The sequence below is a fragment of the Chanos chanos genome, chromosome 10 (assembly GCF_902362185.1).
Source record: "Chanos chanos chromosome 10, fChaCha1.1, whole genome shotgun sequence".
In the NCBI taxonomy this organism is placed as follows: Eukaryota; Metazoa; Chordata; class Actinopteri; order Gonorynchiformes; family Chanidae; genus Chanos; species Chanos chanos.
In genome coordinates, this window is record NC_044504.1 from 9,841,553 (window position 1) to 9,863,340 (window position 21,788).

General features: G+C 37.9%; 1 protein-coding gene across 1 annotated transcript in view; it reads right to left on the reverse strand.

The window, feature by feature from the left end:
- Nucleotides 1–8,364, reverse strand: part of thsd7ba (thrombospondin, type I, domain containing 7Ba) — an 82,228-nt gene extending 73,864 nt beyond the window's left edge. Inside the window, exons 1-2 of the mRNA XM_030786688.1 lie at nucleotides 8,336–8,364; nucleotides 2,990–3,162 (exon numbers count right to left, since the gene is read on the reverse strand). Coding sequence (XP_030642548.1) covers nucleotides 2,990–3,162; nucleotides 8,336–8,364 — 202 coding nt within the window. The remainder of the gene's footprint in view (nucleotides 1–2,989; nucleotides 3,163–8,335) is intronic.
- Between the last annotated feature and the right edge of the window lie 13,424 nt (nucleotides 8,365–21,788).

The window sequence follows — 21,788 nt, forward strand, 5'->3', positions numbered from 1 at the left end:
ATTTGTCAGTTGGATCAAGTGAAAACAATAGGCTCCAGTGCGCAGAGATACGAGAGACAAGCATGAGTCTAATGACGTTTCAAACAATGAAAAACGTGGAGTGTGATGCTGCGTGATGTAGAAACAGATAACAGGACAAATTTGCTGTCCCTAAAAAGTGCAGTGACATCAGTGACTTATGACCCGAACACAACAGGATAGATATGGGATTGGGTTTCACATTTACTCTGTGCTTAATTCAAATATTTAAATGTTCTGAGTCATTAACTGATCAAACAGCTGAAGCAATATTATCATCATCACCACATCACAGTACTCATCATCTTTCATGACTATTAATAAATCTTTTGCACGCTGCTGAACAGAAAGGTCTGATATAAACATATCCTGACTAAATGTCTATCCATTTAGAAATGTTACACAGCAAGCATTCCCAGAATGCCATCAATGTACATGGATATAACTATTTTTCCAGACTTTATCAGTTATCTTTCATGCACATTTTCTGTCATGTGGATTACTGTTAAAGTGATATAACATATGTAACTTATGCTTTTACTGAGCTTGATTACAGGCTCCCCATATCAGGCGTCATGGCACACGGACAGCATGTGCAGTGGACTAGTTACTACAATGAACCCCACTCTCCGAGTACTCTGTCTGGATCTACCACTTTCTCAATGCCATGGAGAAATAAAGTGGTTTTAATGAGGGTGCTTTTGTTTAAAGAGCAAAATGATCGCTATTAGCTACAGCCTTGGGTTCCGTGGTTTCTCAGACAGTGATGAAGGTCAAATCCGAAGCACACATCAACGTTAAGCTTCATGCAGAGTCACACTGCTCAGCTACTGCTGGGCCAACAATTCAATATAATGCTCATTTAGCTTAGGTCAATGCCAGGGCTTGAATATACTGTGAAACCTGGGAATACACATAATATAGAGCCACACAACCCAAAAAGAGGCAATGTGATGCAATCATTTTTTTTTCTATTCCTCCATCAATGTAAGATTTTCCCTAGGAGCTGCTGGCTGAGAGCTTCCAAGGCTATGCCGTACTTGCTGAATATTGAAGAACACGGTATAGTGCGATGTCAGTGTTAATAGAAACCATTGTCACTTCACAAAATATATTCTCTTAACAGTTCAGCAATACCTATGCCACTAATGTTATCTCATCAAGCATTAATGATTGATGTTAATTAAAAGCGCGATGCCTTATGCTCTATATGCCACCTATACAATAACCCTTTTACTAAATATTTGAGTTTCTTGAAAAACTCAAGAGGACAATATAGTCCCAAAGCATCACATACTTTGCTGTAATGCCAAAATGCATCTTCATGGAATTAGACAAAGATATTTAGAACTGTGGAGAAGTTGTGATTTGTATCTTAGGCTTTCATTTTACCATTAAAAATCACCTCCCATAAGCTATCTTTACTCAGCAAGGATGTCAACAGTTCGGTCCTGGCGTCCTGATTAGAATCCTTTCGAACAAATGCCCTTACAAGTGAAATGAATCAATTTTTCCTATCACTCGAGCAGTATTATTACATGACTGCAAAATCTGAAAAGAAAGCTCGGGTCACATAGCGAGCTGGGCTTTTGTGTGCTGGTGAGTGCTAATAGTGTCAGTGTGAGAGAGGGGAAAGAAGTTAATATTGATCTAAAATCACAGAAACTAAACTTCACTTTCAACATCATAGGACAAAATGTTTTCACAGTCGCTTTAAACACAGCTGCAATTTCAAAAGGCTTTTTTATATATAAAAAAATATATATATAAATAAATATAAATATACATGCACCCTTGTAAATGTATGTGTGTGTGTGTGTGTGTGTGTGTGTGTGTGTCTGTGAGTTATAAAGACACTGTTAAAGTTAAACTGATGAAACTGACTGTCATTCTTATAGTGAAACTATTATTTTGGTAATAACACTGGCGGTTTGGTAATAACATTTTCAGAATGACTCATGAGATCAAATATAGGTTTATGGGTAATGCTGATCACTTTGGTAAGCGTTAATCACTTTTCCTCATTAGAAATTAAGTCCTGTTTGAATGCTCAGTTGGGCCCATAGTCTCCATACAGACCACGCCTGAGTGTAACATTGCTTCAATCTAAACCCTCATGCTTTCCTCTTAGCAAATCTTGTTCTAAATTGTTACACCATGTAGTTGTTGTTTTCTCATATATAAACTTATATTCTTTGAAAAGTTGCAAATACTTAAAAACAAAGTTGAAAAAGACAAAAATTCTGCAAGTGAGTTATTTTGGAATAAATCTTTCCAGAAGAGAAATAAAATGTCTGTTCTGCCTGAACTCCAAAGATTAAAGGCTAGAATCAAATTTCTGTGTTTATGAATCTGAGTGCAACATGCACAGGATGCTATCTTACTTCAAAATACCCTTGTCATGGTCATATATTCACGGCTAGGAATAGCAGTAAGTAATGACTTACCCTAGCTTTGAGAACTGGGGACAGATTACTATATTCATCATTATATGTGATTAGATTCTCTGCTGGGACGCCATCACCAGAGGCCTAGAGATGGATAATCTCTCCATGAACATATATTATTATGCTAACAGCTCCATATCCTAGGTTTTTATTCCCTTTTGGTTGTAAGGGTGTAAGATAGGAACATTAATCAAACAGCAAAGATTAGATGTATAGGAATCATGTAAGTGAATCTGTATCTGAGGGAAAAATAGACCTCTACAAATTTGTTTTCAAAACGGGCCGGCACTGAACTGTGAAAGATCAGTCTATAATACTCAAGATGCATATTTTTAACAGAAAAATTGAGGGAGTATGAAACAGTATGGTACCACTTCTATAAACTCATAAACAGTAAATGTTGTATACTATTAGACAATAACCTCTGAAGAAGAGAGTCTCATGAAAATGTCACGAGGGATTATCATAATCACAAACAGGTAAAATGAAGACCAATATATATCACATCACTGTAGCCGCCTTACCTGTTTTCCATGTGTAGTGTTTATCCTTTGGAAAGTCGAGATCTGACTGCACTTGAATTGCAATGACAGATATGAGGAAGAGCAAGTAGTTCCCAGTTCTCCATGTCCTACCAGTCACACCAAAGTCATCTTTCAGAATCATAGTCCAGCAAGTTGACTCTGTCCTCTTACTCCTGCAGAGAGATAAAAAGCAATCAAAAACGCATCCTTACGCCTGACCTGAGTGCATTTTCTCAGATCCATTTCATTTCGCAGTGACTCATAACCTAAGATTACAAGAGGGCTATGAGCCCTAGGACTTGATTGACCAGTAGCTTTGTTGAATACTATTTTGTACATTTACTATGTGCAAAATCACAAGCAGGTTTAGTGCTAAGTATTGAAATTAGTATAGTTCAAGTCATTCATCATGTCAGTAGTTTTAAAAATCAGCTGACCAGAAATATCAACGTGTTTTAAAAGATGTTTCTAAATCTGTGCCTCAATGCTGTAATTGGCCAATAGGAAAACAAAAACACTTTAGAAAAGTGCAATTACATGTTGTGAAAAATTTGAAAAGCAGGATTCCATTCAGCTTTCTCAAGGTAAATATAGAACCAAAGACCGAGGCAGGCCTGACTATATCAGAGCCTTGGAATAATAGAGGGTATTAACACCTTTTAATTGCTGCTCATTTATTTCTGTTCCCCATCATCATGATTCATATCCTGGGGTGAAGGATTAGTTCTGGAATCACTGACTCTCTATCTCAGTGTGTGTGTGTGTGTGTGTGTGTGTGTGAGGGTCGTGTGAATGTAAAATATTGAAAATATTGATGAACATTTGATTTAACACAGTTGTGTTTCATAACATAACGAATGTTTTGGTTCACAAGTCATGAACTGACCTTATTAATTCTAATGAACCAAACATTGGAAAAGGACCACACACAATTGCACGTGCACGCACATACACACACACACACACACACACACACACACACACACATACTAGTGATCTTTGGACTGCTCATGAGTACTGTGTGTGTGTGTGTGTGTGTGTGTGTGTCTAACTGTGCACATATATCATCTATACTATGCATTTTACAGAAAATCTGTACAGTGCAAAATGGTTTGTGAAGTATAGAAACAAGCCATGTCTCTCATGCATAATAAACTGCTTCATTGGCATTTAAAGTGGGAGTGTAATTCATCCATTATAGCCACACAGCACCAACCAACTTTACACACAACACTTTGTAGAGCGCACTCTATCCATTATAGTGTAGCTAAAGACCCTGGTGTTTTATAGAACACTAGGAGATTATAGGACCTAACTCCATCAAACTGCCACATAAGTCACTTTAGCCATGTTTACAGATCTAGAACTATGACAAAAGGTGGTGTCTTTCATTACAAAATAATGTGACAAAGGAGTCCTCCAGTTTTTATATTTGTAATGATCGGTTATGAAAAGTGTCAATGACAGTGTTTTGGGTGAATAGCAGGTACTGTAGTTGCTTGAATCAAGGGGCCGGAGAGGTGTTAATTTAAAAAACAAACAACAACAACAAAAAAAAAACAGTTGGTGTAAAAGTACAGTGTGTCTGTATCATCTTAATTACAAATCAGACTGAGGTGCTTTTTATTTTATTTATTTATTTATTTTTATATATTTTACTTTTTGTCTTTTTTGTCTTTTTGGAGGCTGGTCATGCTCATCAGATCTATTATGTGAGGATTTATGCTAGCTGAACAGATTTTGTGTTTTGATGAATAAACAGCTATTAAATGTAAATAAATGTGTTTTAAATTCGAGATTGTTTCTATGTGATTTCTCAGGAAAGCCTGCAGGTTTTGCTTGCTTCTTTGGTTGATTTCATTCAAGAAAATTAGAGTTTGATCTCATTGTTTTGGCAGTGTTTCACGGGCGGGGAAATCTGATTTGAGAGGGCTATGAGGAAAAAGGATTGATGGAAAGAATAAAAAGAGGAGAGAGTCTTTTATCCTGCTACTGTTCTCCAGAGATTGTTTTTGACAAAAACGTATTTGTGAAAAGAAAATGTATTTTTTATACAGCTCTATACAGTCCTATATAGTATAGCTGGCAGTCATCAAAGCCAAAACCTACTCTGTTTAAAACATATCAAAAATATATCCCTATACTCTGAAATTGAACAAGGAGAGATACCTAATACAGGCTCTGCAGAAACATAGGCTCTGCTATGTTGTAATTCCAAAATGTTAATAGTCTGGTCGTTTAAACAATATCATTGCAAAAACCCATGTGTGATTTCTGCAATTCAGGAGCTCTTGTGAACAACCATATTCTAATATAATATAATATGGTGTAATGTCATATTACTGAGGTAATATTTCAAAGAATGGCATCTTATTTTTTCTGTTAATTCAGGACAAGGTTCAGAAGAGCTTAATAAGCCTCTGGGCCACTGTAGTAATAATCAAATAACTGCTGTGATATGTCAAGACTAAAGCTGATACTGAATTTAACTAGACAGGAAATAAAGGCATAAATACAAGCATTAAGCTTAAATGACCGGCCTTCTCTTTCGTTCTTGTTGGAAATTATATTTTTTTGGGTTGTTTGATTAACATTTTGTCATAGATATGTCCCTGAAAAAGGAGAAGAGCAGCCTCTTTGATGTAATGGTTATTACGACCTTTTGGCTACCTTGCGATTTGTTGTATCCCAGACCATTTTCAACAACTAATTCACAACAACTGCATGTTTCCAACCCAAAACACCTCCAAAACTGAACTGTTTTTCTGTGCCATTAATGATAGTTGCTCTGACACCACTTAATTGCTTAACATTTTCTGTGAGCGGTACATAATTTCTTTTTACATTTGCTGTTGGTATGTAAAGCCTGGCAAATAACTGTCTACTGATATAGGAGACAATTACAATGGGAAAACAGTCAAAAAGGGTCCACATGTCAACTAGGGTGAACATCCTCTTAAAAGAGAAAAGCATTATGCAATTTCATTTTGAACAGACAACCTCTGTTCAGTTTTGCTTCTCTGACTATCAAAAAAGTACTGTAATTTCATCATATGATTCATTACTTTTGCTATTATTATGTGGATGTTGTTTAGTTTACATGTAATCCAACTTCAGAAAAGGAGAACTACTGATGACTAAATAGATCAGCTAAAATAGCTCTCCAGCTTCCTTGGTATGTTCCCTCATAGCCTACATTGATGGTATCACTCATAAACTTTTCATTATGAACATTGGTTTGCGTTTTGCTTAATTAGGGAGAGTTAATTAGTGTTGTTCTGTATGTTTAATGTGGGCACCTAATTACAGTAGACTATATTTAGTGGCATAATACCACTGGAGAGCATTATGTTAGAGGTGTCAGTTCAAGCTGTTTAGGCCACTTGATGTCTAATTAAGCTATGTTAAATCAAGTACATGAAAATACATGCCATGTAGTTATTACACCCCTGTCTGTAGCCACATTACCGTATGGTAAAAGAAAAGAAATTCCGGGGATTAACAACTTTTAAACAAGAGACAATTACAGTTTAACTGGTTTCAATGTCAAGACCACATATGGAACATTACTAGAATGGGGGAAAATTACCACTGAATCTTTTGGCAGGAAATGTATGGCTTTCTGGTGGCCTGAAGGAATATGACATAGTTTAAAATAGAACGACAAGTGAATGAAAGAAGAGAGACCATCTGTGTCTGTGTTTTGGCGGAGTGGGTGGGGAGTTTGTTTTTGCTATCCTGTCATTCACTGTTTATAACGTGTGTGCAGATAGGTCAGCTGACAATATAGTGCTTTTGCATATTTGCCTTGAATTTAACAATCATTTAATTGCCTTATGTTTGGACTGGGATCAGGGTTACACATTGGCTAGCTGAACAACATAACTGGCTAACAACCACTGAACTTTCTTTGAGATTACTGAAGGGTATTGTATCCCTACTAACTACACTCAGGCACATTAATTGTATTCAGATACTATAGAGCAGAGTGTTGTTACTGAAGACAGTGGCACAGATGAATGGTATTTTGAGAGAAATGAGAATATGATTTTTTTTTTCACAGAGGTAAGAGAAAAAACAGTTTGTCTGATCTGCAAACAATATGTGGCTGACTTGACAGAGGATAGCATTCGTTGTCGTTATGACAAAATCATGGTACCTCTCTTTGCAAGCTACAGGGAGAAACACGAAAGAGCAACACTAATGACCTGAAATTTGTTGTCAGTGCAACAAAGCACTTTATCGAGGAGTTCACACATTCAGGGGAATGCTACCCGCACTAGCTTCAATGGGTTTAACGTTCTCATCCACATGTATCAGTGTTACTGCCTGGGCTAGAGTTTGATAAATATACTATCTTTTGGAGCTATGTGTATGATAAAACAAGAAATGGCACCTCTGATTCCAGGCATCACAATGTTTGTTTTAATTTTTTTAAAAATTTATCTCATTACTTTTTACCACATTTTCAAACATTATGTCAATTACCTCTACTATTCTACATCCACCATCATCACAGAACTCACACCTATCACAAAATATATTGTTGTTTTTATGTCATTTATTTATTCGCTTATTTATTATAGTTTAATCATTGACTGACTTCTCAGATATTAATGTAAGACCAAAATGTTTGGGTACACCTGCTACAGAGGGTATTGTAATGCATGGTTGCTGCTGTAACTGACTGTTGACTGCAGCTGATGTGAAATACTGGAGAGTGTCTTTATTTGAACAAGTTATATTTACCTTAAATATATAGTCCTTCCTGTTTACAGTCATGCTCAAACATATACAGCTTTGCACATGCACACACACTCACACCAACTCTGGTAGAGTTCATATTTATAGCACAGATTTATGAAATGTTACAAACACTTTATCAAATGTTACTTGACTGGGGTAATAGCTCACTGGGGTGATGGATTGTAGCCTATCTCTCCAGGACTATTAGCACTCAGAGAGGTGTGAATTCAAATGCATACTCTTGCATGTGCCTGCTGGCAGAGAACAACAGCAAAAAACAATTAAATAAATAAAACTGGCTATCCTGAACATCTTTTGTGTCAAACTCTTCAGCTGCATTTTAGAATAACTAGGTCAAACATGGCTTGTGGGCTCTCAGTATAACTGACTGTCCTCCACTGAGAGTTTGAGAGTGCTGTAGTTTTAAGAATGTTTTATAATATTACAGTGAAGCTAGAGATGTAGAGATGCTCCTGGTCCACCCCTCACCTCCCGGTGGATTCGGGGTGCAAACTGTCTTGAAACCATTCACCTAAGGGAGCAGTTGGCTGAGCGTACCCATCAGTAAACAGGTGGTCTGGGTAATTAATGTTTGATTACACTCCCTCCAACACCACCACCACAGCCATGCTCACGTCAGGGAGAGTGCAGATTCATCTAATTATTATACCATCATATGTCTGCCTGCAGTGGGACAGATTTGCTCTATAGAGCTATGATGGCCGAGGAAACAAACGCAGCTAATCCCTGCTCGTTTATGCCATCCCTCTGCTGGGCTTTCCATGCAGTACTGCGTCCAGCTGGCTTCTTTTTGACAAATCGATCCAACCATGAATTTTGTCCACATCTCCATTTTAGTCTGTTCTTGAACTGAACGTTTCCAGAAATGTGCCTGTCAGAATCTGAATTTCTGGCATTGTGTTGTCATCCGAGTTGTCTGGCACTACAGTTTAACAGCATTGTAAAATTTAGGGTAAAACAAGAGGGATCATCAGGAACCTAAAATTTTCAACGGGGCGTTGATAACTAGTTTTCAAATTTGAACATTAGATTATACATAAAATATGATATACTGTAAACATTGCAGGAGGAAACAAATACATGTTAGCAAATATAACAAAATCTAGCCTAGATAATGAAGCGTCCTTGATCTGATTTACATGAGCTCACAGAACACAGGCATTAGGCAAAAATTCAGTTGATATATCATACATAAATATGCAACTACCCATGCTACACAATTAGAGATCAAACCTCCACATGCAGAGCTTCTATATTAAAATGCATCTGTGGTCTAGCAATCCACATAACTCTACCTAAAAGTATTTTTTAACTGTACTCTATTAGGAGAAGTCAACCAAATGGCTATGCTGAGAAATCATGGACAAACACAGAGGTGGGAAATCCTTTTAATTTGAGAAGCCTGAAGGGTGTTCAGTCAGGGTGTAGTACCATTAATTAAAATAAAAGAAATACATATATAGTCTATGGAAGAAAGCTGAAATTCATTGACATTTTGATATGTGGACTCATGTTGTTGTTTTTTTCTTTTTTCCTTCTTCTTTTTTGGACCAGTCATCATATATATATGCTGGCATGATGTTCCAGCTTGCAACATATTTTTAAAGTTCTTTGTTCTTGGTCTAGTGCCAGCGACTCTTGGCACATTACAATTTGGAAAAGAATTTATTGCACTGATGACTGATGCAGATCCTACTGATTCAAATCTCAGATGATTTTCTTCAAATGAATTAGATTCACGATTATTTTAAGTTCACAGAACTCCAATAGTCAGAGTCTGCTCTTTGATCATCTGATTCTTGTGCAGATAACAGTTGAAAACATTGATATTATTCAATGATTCTCAAAATGAGATAAATCGCAAGGGTTTAATATATAAATGTGCTCAAAATAAGCCATTTGAACCACAGACTGTCTGCCCATTTTCTGAAAAGCTCAACATTTTGGGAACAAAGTTTGCTCCTCATTTTCAGATGAGTGATATTGACCATACCATAGACTTGTACCTTGGTTAGTGACTAACCTCGTAACATATTTGCGTTCATTTTTAATACAATGCAGAATTCATTTAATTCAATACATGTAGGGGAACAGTCAAAATGGTCAAAGAATGTTATGATTTAATGCTTATGATTTAAAGATGTAATGCTTTGTACATTTTAACTGGTATTTGAACTGTGTCATATTTGGAGGTCATCCAGAGTTGTGCAGTGGGTGGAGGATCCATATCTGTAACTCATATCTGTTAAAACTGCTTAATGGTCTGTTGGGGGAAATATGCAGTTTGCATGACCTCCTATTATCTCTCTTTATTATCATATGAAAATGAGGGGGAAAACCAGATTTCTAGATAGTGCCATTTCTTGATAGTTATAAAACATGGAAACATGGTTAGGTCTGGCCCTCTAATACATGCCTAGGGAAGGCATGAAATTCCAAAATTGACCTAAAACTTGTGTATGAGGTTTAAAATATGAGTAAGTTTAACATTGTTGCAAAAATGATGATTTAGCATATTTATTGTCCTTTGGATCTCTACTCTAAATTATAGTGGTCTATATTTGTAACAGTGAAAAAATGTCTTGTGGCGACCACACTGACGACTACTCTAGAGGTAATTACTCTCTCTAAGGAGTGAGAAATTCAAGCCAAGTCACCTTGTCAGTCCCCATTTTAATTAGATGAATGAATTCCTGCCTTCAAACAAGAAAGGTACAAGAAATGAGCATATCAACTCAGAATGGCTACTATTCCTTTTCTTTGAGGATCTAGTGTTGACTGCCACAGTGTGTGTGTGTGTGTGTGTGTGTGTGTGTGTGTGTGTGCTCCATTATATGTGAGAACCAGAGAACCAAAGAACCAAAGGCAGCTATGGATACTGGGTATTTCTAAAATGAATGAGAGTGCAGGGCTACCTGAGAGGCCAGGCAGCAGGTCATCACTTAGCGCTGACAGGAAGGTGAGCAACTGGATTGTTGATCTGGCTGATGGTGTTGGCAGCTGAGGGTTCGTCTGATGTTTGCTCTGACACAAGGACTGGAGATAAACAGGGACTTGCCTTCCCCCGACGCATCATCCAACAGATAATCCTCAGTGGTTCCCTCAGGGGAAGATTAGGGTATGAAAGATGTGCCTGTCACACCATCAGCGACCATAGGCACAGATAACTCTGTGGCAAGAGTTGGATCAAGTACTCGATGAGCGAAATTCCTCCCAAGAATCTTTCTGAAGCCAGCTGGGATGAAAGAGAGAAAAGGGGGGAGTGAGGGGGGGGGTTGTTTTAGCCTTTACATGCATCATTTATTACATGTATATGGTGTTCCAGGAACGACATGTTGTGTCACATGTATATTTTTGATTCCTTATGATGTCAAATCCATGTGTGTGCACTTCTCAATCAGCCTAGCCCCCTAAGTACTCTGGAGTACAAGTCTCAAAAGAGACACATTCAAAAGCAAATATATATATATATATATACACACACACACATTTATTCATACATATCTGTATCTTGAGATTTTAGTATTTGGCACTTTTAGTAAGATTTTAGTAAATTGGCACTTTGCTATAACAATACCAGTGGTTTGACGTCAGTAGTAATTAAGGCTTTGAACCGGTTCAAGGAACGAAAATGAAAACAAGAAACAAATTGATATTTCGCTAGGAACAAAAACGAAACCAGAAACTCTATTTTGTTAATGTTCTGGAACAGACACATTTATTTGAAAATGTAGCTGCAAGCAGCAATGAGGGGGTCAAGCAGTCCAGCAGCACAGAATCGCCATGGCAACTTGATCTGATCTTATTAAAAATGTTGCTGTAAGTAGTGATAGCAAGATTTATGTAAACTGACACAAGAAGCACATTTGTTAAGAGAAACACGAGGTAAAAGGAGGTAAAAAGTTGTTTTTGCTTATTTGCAGTGTCCCTCAGCCAAAGTTTTTTGCACAATCTCAGGAAGGTATCCTGAGTTGATATACAATTTTTGGTATAAACACATCAAAGCCTTGCTGAGATATGCCCTCGGTTCCTGTTTGGCAGCTTCACTGGAGAATTTGTTTGGTGGTGACAGATGAATGGTTTCGAGAATAAAAAAGCCACCTGATAACTTTTGTGAGGCTTGGTCTGATGATCATTAGTGCCAAGGTTGGGGGAGATTGGACAAACTTTGTGGCCTGTGAAAATTTTTTAAACATTTCGATAAATCCAATATTGCGGCCAGTTATTAGACTGACATGTCAAGTTGCCATGTTTCAGCCTTGGGACCTCCCATGGTATCACCAGACATGTGAATCAGTTATTTAAAGCAAACACATCAACAGTTATAAGCCAAAACACATCTTTACTTATTATAGCGCCCCCTAGTGGTCAAATGATGGAGAGTTTTTTGTGCTCCCTAAGAATGGGCTCCCGAGTCCATATATCAAGTCTGCTTTTGATACATCAGACCGTGGCTGAGTTATGACTTCATTTTCTGTTTGGCGACTTTGCTGTTGAATACGATTGCAGAACAGGAAATGGCAACATGTCCAGACCTCAGCATTGGAAAAAACATGACTTCAAATGACAATCATGATTTTTGACCAAGGATAGGAAGAGTAATGAGCAAAAACATGTTTTTTTTAGTATATCGCCCCCGAGTGGTAAAATGGGGCAATTTTTTCTGGACTCCCTTTGGGTGGAGTTTTGAGTCAGCCCACTAAGTTCAGCATTGATATATCAAAGCATTGCTGAAATATGAGCTCACTTCCTGTTTGGCGACCTCATCACCGATTTCGCTTGGCTCTGAAGGACGAACGCTTTTGAAGATCAAAAATTCTTTGGATAACTTTTTTGAGGTTTGATCTGAAGATCATCTGTGCCAAATCTGGTGAAGATTGGACAAAGTTTGTCCAAGGAGTAGCGAAAAATCACTTTTTGATAAAATCCAATATGGCAGAAAATCCAATATGGTGAATGATGACCTCATGAGTGCATTGAACTTGCCTTGGCCCAAGGAATCCAGCAGTACCTTATTTTCGAAAATCGGACATACGGTTCAAAAGTTATGTGTATAAATCTACTTCAACTTTGACCCATTGGTGGCGCTAGAGCGCTCAAGCTGGAGACATGAAACATGGTGAGGAGAATCAGGGGACTGTCCCCAATCAGTGTGCCAAATTTGACAACTTTCTACCATACGGTTCTAGGGGCTGCCATAGACATCCTAGCCAGAAGAAGAAAAAGATGATGGAGAAAAGGGAGAAACACAATGGGTGCCTACGCAGCTTAGCTGCTTGGTCCCCAATAATGATAACCGGTTAATAACGTTATTTCATCTTTCTTTTATTTATTACAAGTATTTTCTGCTTGCAATAACTTTGGTGCGGAGTTTATTTCCTGTCCTCCTCTGTACGTCACTCACATCTTCGGATAGTGGACATAAATTTACCAGCGGCAGGCATTGATATAGTGTGAAAGTGAAATGTGGTTTGGTATCTCTATTTGAAACCAGAGGAGGTAAATACTATGCTATGCACCTTATAAAACCTTGGTCTTAGACGTCAACTTCATCAGTGTTTGATAGATAGACTACCACGTAAAGAGAACTAATGTTGGAAATAGCTAGCCAGCTTCAGTTAGACTAAACGTAATGTAACCCGCATAGCCTATTAGCAAGCTCGCAAACTGTGGCGTTAATGATATCATTTCTCATGACCGGGAGCCACAGTGGATTTCGGCCCGAGGACAGATTGGACTACAGTGCTCCTAGTTAGTGATGCAATGCGTTTTTGTAATGTTTTGTGATGTTAGTGATAGAGACTATAGAGTAGAATATCTATCAATAGACATTTTTATACCATCCGAAAGATACATATTGTCATGTCACATAAGCCTGCATGGAGCGTTATAAACCAGTATTTCATTTGGTTCTAACCAGTTCAGGAACGATCATTTTAAGGTGGAACGCTAAACCAGAAACTTTAAAATACTGATTCTGCTTGGAATGAACCGTTTGGGGAAAAAAAATTCTGGTTTGAAGCCCTGATACTGAAAAAAAAACAATGCTCCGACAAACTGATAGAACACCATTGTAACAGCATGTGTGTGTGTGCATCCTGACAAAAATCCAGCCCAAAAGTTGTCATGAACACGAATGGATCAGATTAAGTGCTTGTATGATATAGGCCTATCTTAAAACCAAGCTACTCTTATTAAAATCTGACAATGAGAGCAAGGACCCCAATTCAGTTGTTTTCATTCTGGCCCTATGTCACCTCATGTATAGTGGTCAGTAGGTTAGTCTGAATTACATGATAGTTGTGTCACATGTTAAGTTGTGGCTTAACATGACAAGAAAATGTATTATTGAACAATTCTTCCAAATTAAAGATAATTTTCAAAATCAGTATTCTGTACAACTCTACATTGTCAAATAGTCACGCAGTTATAATAGCTGAAGGTTCTCTCACTACATTCCAAAAATCTAAAACACATTCAAACCTTTCGGCTCAAAACCCATCATAGTGTCACATTACATTTGACAGTTTTGGTTTTCTTTGCATTTTTCGGACAAAAATTGTGGAGATCATTTTGACAAATTATTAGCTGTCATTGTCTATCAGACATGGAAAAAAAAAAACAGTCCACAGACAGAGTTTGTGCTCCTGGTGTCCTCCTGTTGGTTGACATTCAATGATTACCTGTCAACACCATGCCTCAGCCATTCCTGAGAACTTGTCCCCCTGAATACCTCATTCTTTTAACACCCCCTGCCTTTTTTTCCATCCCCTTTCCCTTCTTTTTTCTCTCTCCTCACTCCATGACCGAAGCTCTTCACTCCCCCTCATCTATCGACTTTCTTGGCCATGCTCCAGCACCCTCAGCTCTCTGTGACCCTGCGTTATTTCCCAAGACTTTTAAGCCTTTTCCCTACAGCTGTGTCTAAAATGGCATCCTTAGGCAAGACTCTCCACATGAATTTGCCTGTGTCAGACAAAAGAAGAAGAAGAAGAAGAAGAAGAAGAAGAAGAACAAGAAGAAGAAGGAAAAAAACAACCAAAAAACCTGAAAACACTGAAAAAACATTCCACTAAAAACAAGTTTAAGATAGATCATCAATGATTCAAGCCCAATGTTCTTTGGTTTTTATTTGACTGATTCATTGCGTGCTTGTCTGAAGAAATTATTTCTGCAGTGAGAGAATGTCATAAGTATGAGGAATATTTTATTATTTATATATTACTATCCTTCCATTATATTTTGGGTGAAGAAATAGCTCTGTCTTCTAGCTCAAATCTGACATTTCAAAATGTGAAGTGCTAGCTTGTTCTCCACGCTGTAATCTCAGACTTTTCATTTTCTTCCGCAGACACATGAAGAGCTTTAATCTTATGTGCATTAATCTCCAACATTTATCACTGCCAACCAAAAAATGTGGTCATGGCTATGAATGCAAGACACATTAACTGTCTCAAAATATGATATATTATGATATTATGATAAAGCATTGAACATATTTATCTAAAATGGCAAGGGTCCCACTTCATATGGGAAATTTTGAAATTCTTGTCAAAAAGAACGCCGATTTCATTCTTCCATTTAAATCTCAGATTCAATTTAAGAAAGCCAGTTTGTACAATGAGTACATTCAGGAGACACACAACATCAACAACCCATGTTGTTTACAGCTACAAATGCGATAATGATACAGGATCTTGGTAGAGAGGAGAAGAGAAGAGAAGAGAAGAGAAGAGAAGAGAAGAGAAGAGAAGAGAAGAGAAGAGAAGAGAAGAGAAGAGAAGAGAAGAGAAGAGAAGAGAAGCACAGGAAACACAGTTGTATCTACCTGCACCTGACTACAACTGTGGAGGTTGTGAACTCAATCAGCCCCAGGTTTATTGTGAGCCCCTCAAACACAGGGCTGCTTTGTCAGGCTGTCCCTCCTGACTCGGTCTAATGCAGGTGCAGAGATAGGAATGATTAAACACATAAGGGGAGAGCAGGTCATGCAGCATACGCATGCTTCGTAGTCGAGGACAGAATTTAGACGAGCACAGCTCCGGAGCAAATGGCGTCTCTTTTTCTCACACGCCGTAGGCACTGTCAAAAAGTCTTGTCAATAGCATGTGAAATAATGCAGTTTGTGTACATAGCGACACAGGTTTTTAGTTTGCATCACATACCTTAAGGGCATAATTGAAATGTAGCTATTTATAAGTAGTTTAAAATTGCTTCAAATAATACCATATCATCTGCCCAAGGATCATAATTGCATTCCTATTAACTACTATAAGCTCTGGGCCTACAAACTGATGAGGGATAATGAGCTGTATTCTTAGGCTATAGTGCGGGAACAGTAGCCTTTATTTTTGGATGTATTTACTACAAACTCTCTCAAACGGCATGAAACGTGCGTCTTAGTAAATATCTATGAAAAGAGTAGTTTCAGAGTGTTTCTTACAAAAAACTTTTTACTTGAAGTCTCATGTTTTTGGTGAATAAAAGCAACTTTGGCGTAGGATGGCTGGATCTCATATCCAACTTTTGTGTGCCGCTCGATCTAAATTTCTTTTTCCTTTGGAAAAAAACTGACAAGAGCAGAGAAAATTAATAGATAGCATTAGCTGGTCTGCAAGCATATGCTTTGCTAGGAGATTTCCAAATTGCTGTGATTAATTACTGAGCAAATGTGTTCCGACAGACTGAATTTTAAAGAGACAAAACCGGCAACAGCAGAATGTTTAACTATGGGTGGACTTGGAGTGTATACTGCACAAAATCAATTTCACAAAATTGTGATAAGGAAATTAATTCTGAGAGGGTTCAATCAAACAGTTCCCCATATCAATTTATTTGATGAAAACAATTTATGAACAAGACACTGCAAATAATTATACCAAAATGAGTAAACAAGTCCTCCTTAAACTGCATTCAATTAATAACAAACAGATTTATTTTGAATATGGAATGGTGATAATTTATTTTCTCGTTGCAAAATGACATTTAAACTCCCTGCTCTTGCTTGTGGATTTACTGTCATAATTTTGATTTTAATAAAAACATAATTTAATGAATTTCTGAGCCATATCCTCTGTAACTGAAGCAACTGATATACAGGGTTTTTTGCTTTTTGTTTGTTTTTGTCTCTCTTTTTTAATTGAGATCAATTCATTTATTTACCAAAACCTACATCCAACTTATGTGTGTAAATAAATATATAATTCCATGCAGAAATAAATTGATAGGATGAGAAGCTGAACTACATTACTTCAACGCTCCTTTGGAATAGACCATAAAAAGTCTCAGTCAGCTAGATCATTCCTGAAAGTATGTTTAAATTATAAGCTCTAATGGTTTCAGACAGTCATATATAAGCCATTTAACCCCTGTATTCAACAGTATGTATGGCGCACCCATTATCAACACTATGAATGAATCAAAGACTCATTAGTGATGAGTTTTGCTCATTATTTTGCTCATCATTGATGATTTCTTATCAGCACCTTCTAATCCAATGTCTGGAGATATACAGAAATTTGTGGCATTATCAGTTTGGGCTAATTTTGGCCCAAGCGAGTCTCCTTATCCAGACGAACACACAAATGGGTTATAGATTGGAAAGAAAGCAGTTTGTGGATGCGTGCTAGTCGCAAATGAGTCATAGTCTTTTCTCCTTTCTGTCTGGCAACATCTGTACAATGACAGAATTTGCACAACATCCTCTATTTCTCTGAAATCCTATTAGAGTTTACAAAGCACCACACATCAAGAGGTCGAAAGTAATTTCTCTATCAAGTTACCCGTTCCAATAGAACACGAACCCATAAATGAATAGTCCACAAAGCACTTTATTACAATATTATTATTTCCTTAGGAAATACAGGTGAGAAACATTGTTTTTATGAGCCAAGACTGCTGAAAGGGAGTGGTAGGAAGTATCTTTCTCTAACAGGACTACTTTAAAAAGCCAAGAAGTGAGAGAACAAACACCTGGAACCCCCTAAGGTGAGGGGACATGGCTCTTGTCAGACACAGAAAAAAGCCCTTGTCATCCCTGATTTTAATTGGATTCTTTTGAGGTGGTTCAGCTTTCCAGAGATGAAGAAAGTGCTCGCCTTCAAGTTGGTGGTGACAGCAGGGTGTGTGCGTGTGTGTGTGTGTGTGTGTGTGTGTGACAGTGAGCAAAGAACTGTAGAGGGGGAAAAAAATGATGAACCAAAAATAAACGATCTTCTCAGTTAGAATGCTGATATCAGAGAGAGAGAGAGAGAGAGGGGCAGGACAGAGTGGGCTTATTTTGCCTCCAGAAGATAGGCAGGAAGGACACAGTGAAATTGTAATTAAACCCTAAGTCCAGTGGTTCCACCTGACTGCCTGTCCTCGTTAACTGGTTTATAATTAACACAGCACTGTTGCTAACATTGCCCACTCCTCTGTGGTTTTGATAAGAGAGCATTGGGAATTTGGATTTGCTAAACAGCAAGCTGCTGGCTGTCCACTAAATGTCCGGAGGGGGTCTGGAGGGGCTGAGATTATTCTGCAGTTGGTTTGGGCACTGAGGCAGACTGATAACGCAGTGGGTGCCGTGGTTGAGTAGACACCTGGTCGCAAACAATCCCAACAGTCGTCCCTCTGGAGAATGGTTGCTAATCGGCTGGGTGAGTGTGGAGCCAGTGCCGCTTGGAGAGAGTGTCCAGAGACAGCAGCAGCCGAACTGAGACCTGTTAAAGTCAATTATACAGGGGAGGAGAGCGAGAAGTGGGGAGCCATGGGTGAAATTAAAGCTTGGCTCAAAGGTGACAGAAGTTCTAACAAAGCAACAGGCTCGTTTCTCAAAAACCTCACACTTCAGACTCTAAATAATGCATTAATAACTTGTCATAAAACATCTTTAAAGAAAATAGGAGATAAGGTAGGAGATATTGCCAAAATAGTTAGTGATCTGACAGGAAATCCTCAACAGAAAATTTAGTTGTGCTAAAATATTATATGGCGAGGTCTTGTCGTGTTCACAGTACATATTGTATGTACCGTGTAAATACCTTGAAGTGAAATGGTTTTGTGTTGAAGCCACATATTTTTCCTTCAATTCTGTTGTTGCCCATTGGTTCATGGTATAAAAATTATTAATAATTGGAAAAAAAAAGAAAAGAAAACTTCAATAGAAGCAAATCTTATTTTGGTATTCTTAGACACCAAAGGTCTTATTTATAGCAGTTAACTTGTTTTTCAAAGGCATTTTGCGAACATGAGTCTAAGAAAGTTCACATATTTCCAATTAAGTCAACTTTCTTTAAAAAGACTGCATGTCAACTGCAATTACAATAGATCAAGAACTAAACAAACCAAAGACACTGACGAAGACAAATGGTTGTTGGATAAAACCAAGTCAGGATAACAATAAATTGACCTATCCTGAAGCTTTCAGCTCTAATAGAATATGACCTGTTTCTTATAGGGAAAAGAAATTGTGTGTCCCCGGATAGCTGCCTGGGCAATATATTGCCTTTTGCCGGTGCAAAACAAGCTTTGTGCCATAAAAGTGTAAATCCGAACCTTCCAAGTGGAATTGCATGTCATCGTCTTAAGGGCATCTTATTTATATGTGGAATTTAGTTTGGAGAACACTATGTATCATGCATGCATGTCTGACATGCAGAGCTTACCATATCAGCCCAACAAGATATACTTGTCTTTTCATCATTTCTGTTTTTTCTTTTTTCTTTTTTTTACGGAGTATAAAATACAACGAAACATTAGTCTTATTAATTTCAACTTTCTTTTTTTTTCTTCTCTTATTTTAAGCATAATACCAATAAGTGTGCTTTTGACCTTTAAAAAATGATTGATATTAAGAGCTTGATTAAACCAGCTGAGAATGCCACCAACATTACCATAGAAACAGTGTCCCTAACCTTCATGTCTGCCCAGAAAGACTTCAACAAATAAACAATCCTCTCCTTTCAAAGAAGATAAATTTAGATATTCAAAATGGATAACACAATCCCATATGTACTATCAGGTCCAATAGTCAAAGGCACCACATATCAGCAAGATGCACTAGTGTTAGTCCTTTGTTCCTACAGGAAACAGTCATATTGAAGTAGAGATAAAGTGTGAGGGAAAAAAAGAGAGGCCTCTGGTAACACCTTAAGCTTGCTTTTCTTGCATTGTGCAGATTTGGAGAGCAGCGCATACGGGCAGCTGGCAAATAGCCGGTGTGTGGGGGACAGTCTGGAGACAGCCTCTGAGATCATGGGTGACTGCCTCCATTGATCCAACCTCTGAATTAGTGAATTAGGGATTAAACTTTAACCTACTAATTCCATTCAACTTTCACTATGGAGAGCTCTGAGGCACACAACCGTGGACTTGCAGTGCTAACAAAAACAGGATTTCACCAGTAGAGAGGCTAAAATAAGGAACCAACGAGACAGAATCACAGTATTGTGACTGAGTCTCGAGTGATCTTGTACATCTCCAGTGTCCATAACCAAATTAAGAAAGTAACACAATACTCTCCATTCCTGTCAATGAAGAAAGCCTCACTCATGCTATCAAGAGATGAAGGTTAGAACTGAGGAAATAAGTAGGGAATCAGTAATGCACTATATATATATAACATAATTGCTCAAAGTCTCTTTTTTATAGCAAAGTCTTCCCTGTCTTCAGAGCACTTATATTTTTCAGTGACCTAGAATATAGGCTTTGGCAGCAGTGACAGGAAATTGAATGAGCTGGCTTCTTTTGTACAAAGCAGATCTATTGTCTCTGCTTTCCCAATAAGTGTGAAATGATTGCCAAACATCTCTTAGACAGGATGAATTGATGATGAATGGATTACAGAGGGTCAAGAAATCATGGTTTTAAAATTAATGAGCTCTCAGAGAGCCCAAAAGAGAAATGAGTATCTGCTCTCTTTTTTTCTTTTGATGTGACTTGGTTGTTAAACCTGAATAGAATTCGGCAAAGCCTCTGTCAACACAAGATCCTAAGAAGGGGGGGGGGGGGGGGGGGGGGACAAAAAAAAAAACCTATTTTGTTTAGACTGCTCCCCACTCACATCTCCATAATAGTCTATCCTTCACCTCTTTGCATGAACTTATCAACACTTGAAGTGAAAAGGTGGCGGCACAAAATCAAGTGAGTCAATTAATGAAAATAAATATTGATTCTGACCTCTAGTAGTATATACCAGTTGTGTAGTCTAGTAGTGCGTAATATTGCCCTTAAGAAAAATCTTTAAAAAAACAACAACAACAACAAGAAAAGAGCTCATGGACTGTGTTACGTGTGCAGTGAGTGAATAAAGGATATGAAGACAGGAAATGAAGGAGGGAGCACAACCATGTCAGGCCACACTCATACATGCATGCTGCCAGCCAATTCTCATCTTTACCTATATTGTTTTTTTGATACTCAGCACGTATAAAAGCAAGTACTAAAGTACTAAACTTGAAAGTTCCTCTTCACAAGCTCGTGTCATGCTGCTCATTGCCTTTACTGTCAGAGGATTTTGAACTTAAATTCGCCCTGCTTTGTGGTGTCAGTGGTGGGCTACACACCAATTTCGTTTGGCCCACTGAGCACGGCCCCCTGTGGTGACCCTGCCGGAGGAAGGCTCAAGTGATGAGAGAAGTCAGGGACCCTGCACAAGCTGTCACATTCACCATTAACCGCTTGGAGAGGTGTGTGATTGAAACCTGCAATGTTCATAAAGTGTCAATCTTAAGCCCCTCGTTTCCATTTCACACAGCTATACATCTTTGCTGTGTGATGTAGATGGAAAAACGAAGACAATCACGACATAATAAATGCAAAACAAAAGACAAACAATAGCTCAAAAGACATTTAATGATGCACAATATTGATATTTCAGTCACTGCTGACAGCAAGATCAGATTTTTCATGCCTCTTGATAAATTCGGCTGCCATGGAGAAGATTTCTAGAGCTTGTGGTGCTTTAACTTGTGTTTAAAAAAACAAACAAAAAAAAAACAACTTTAACACAAATGACAGAACACTGAACTAAACCGTATCTTAGAGACTT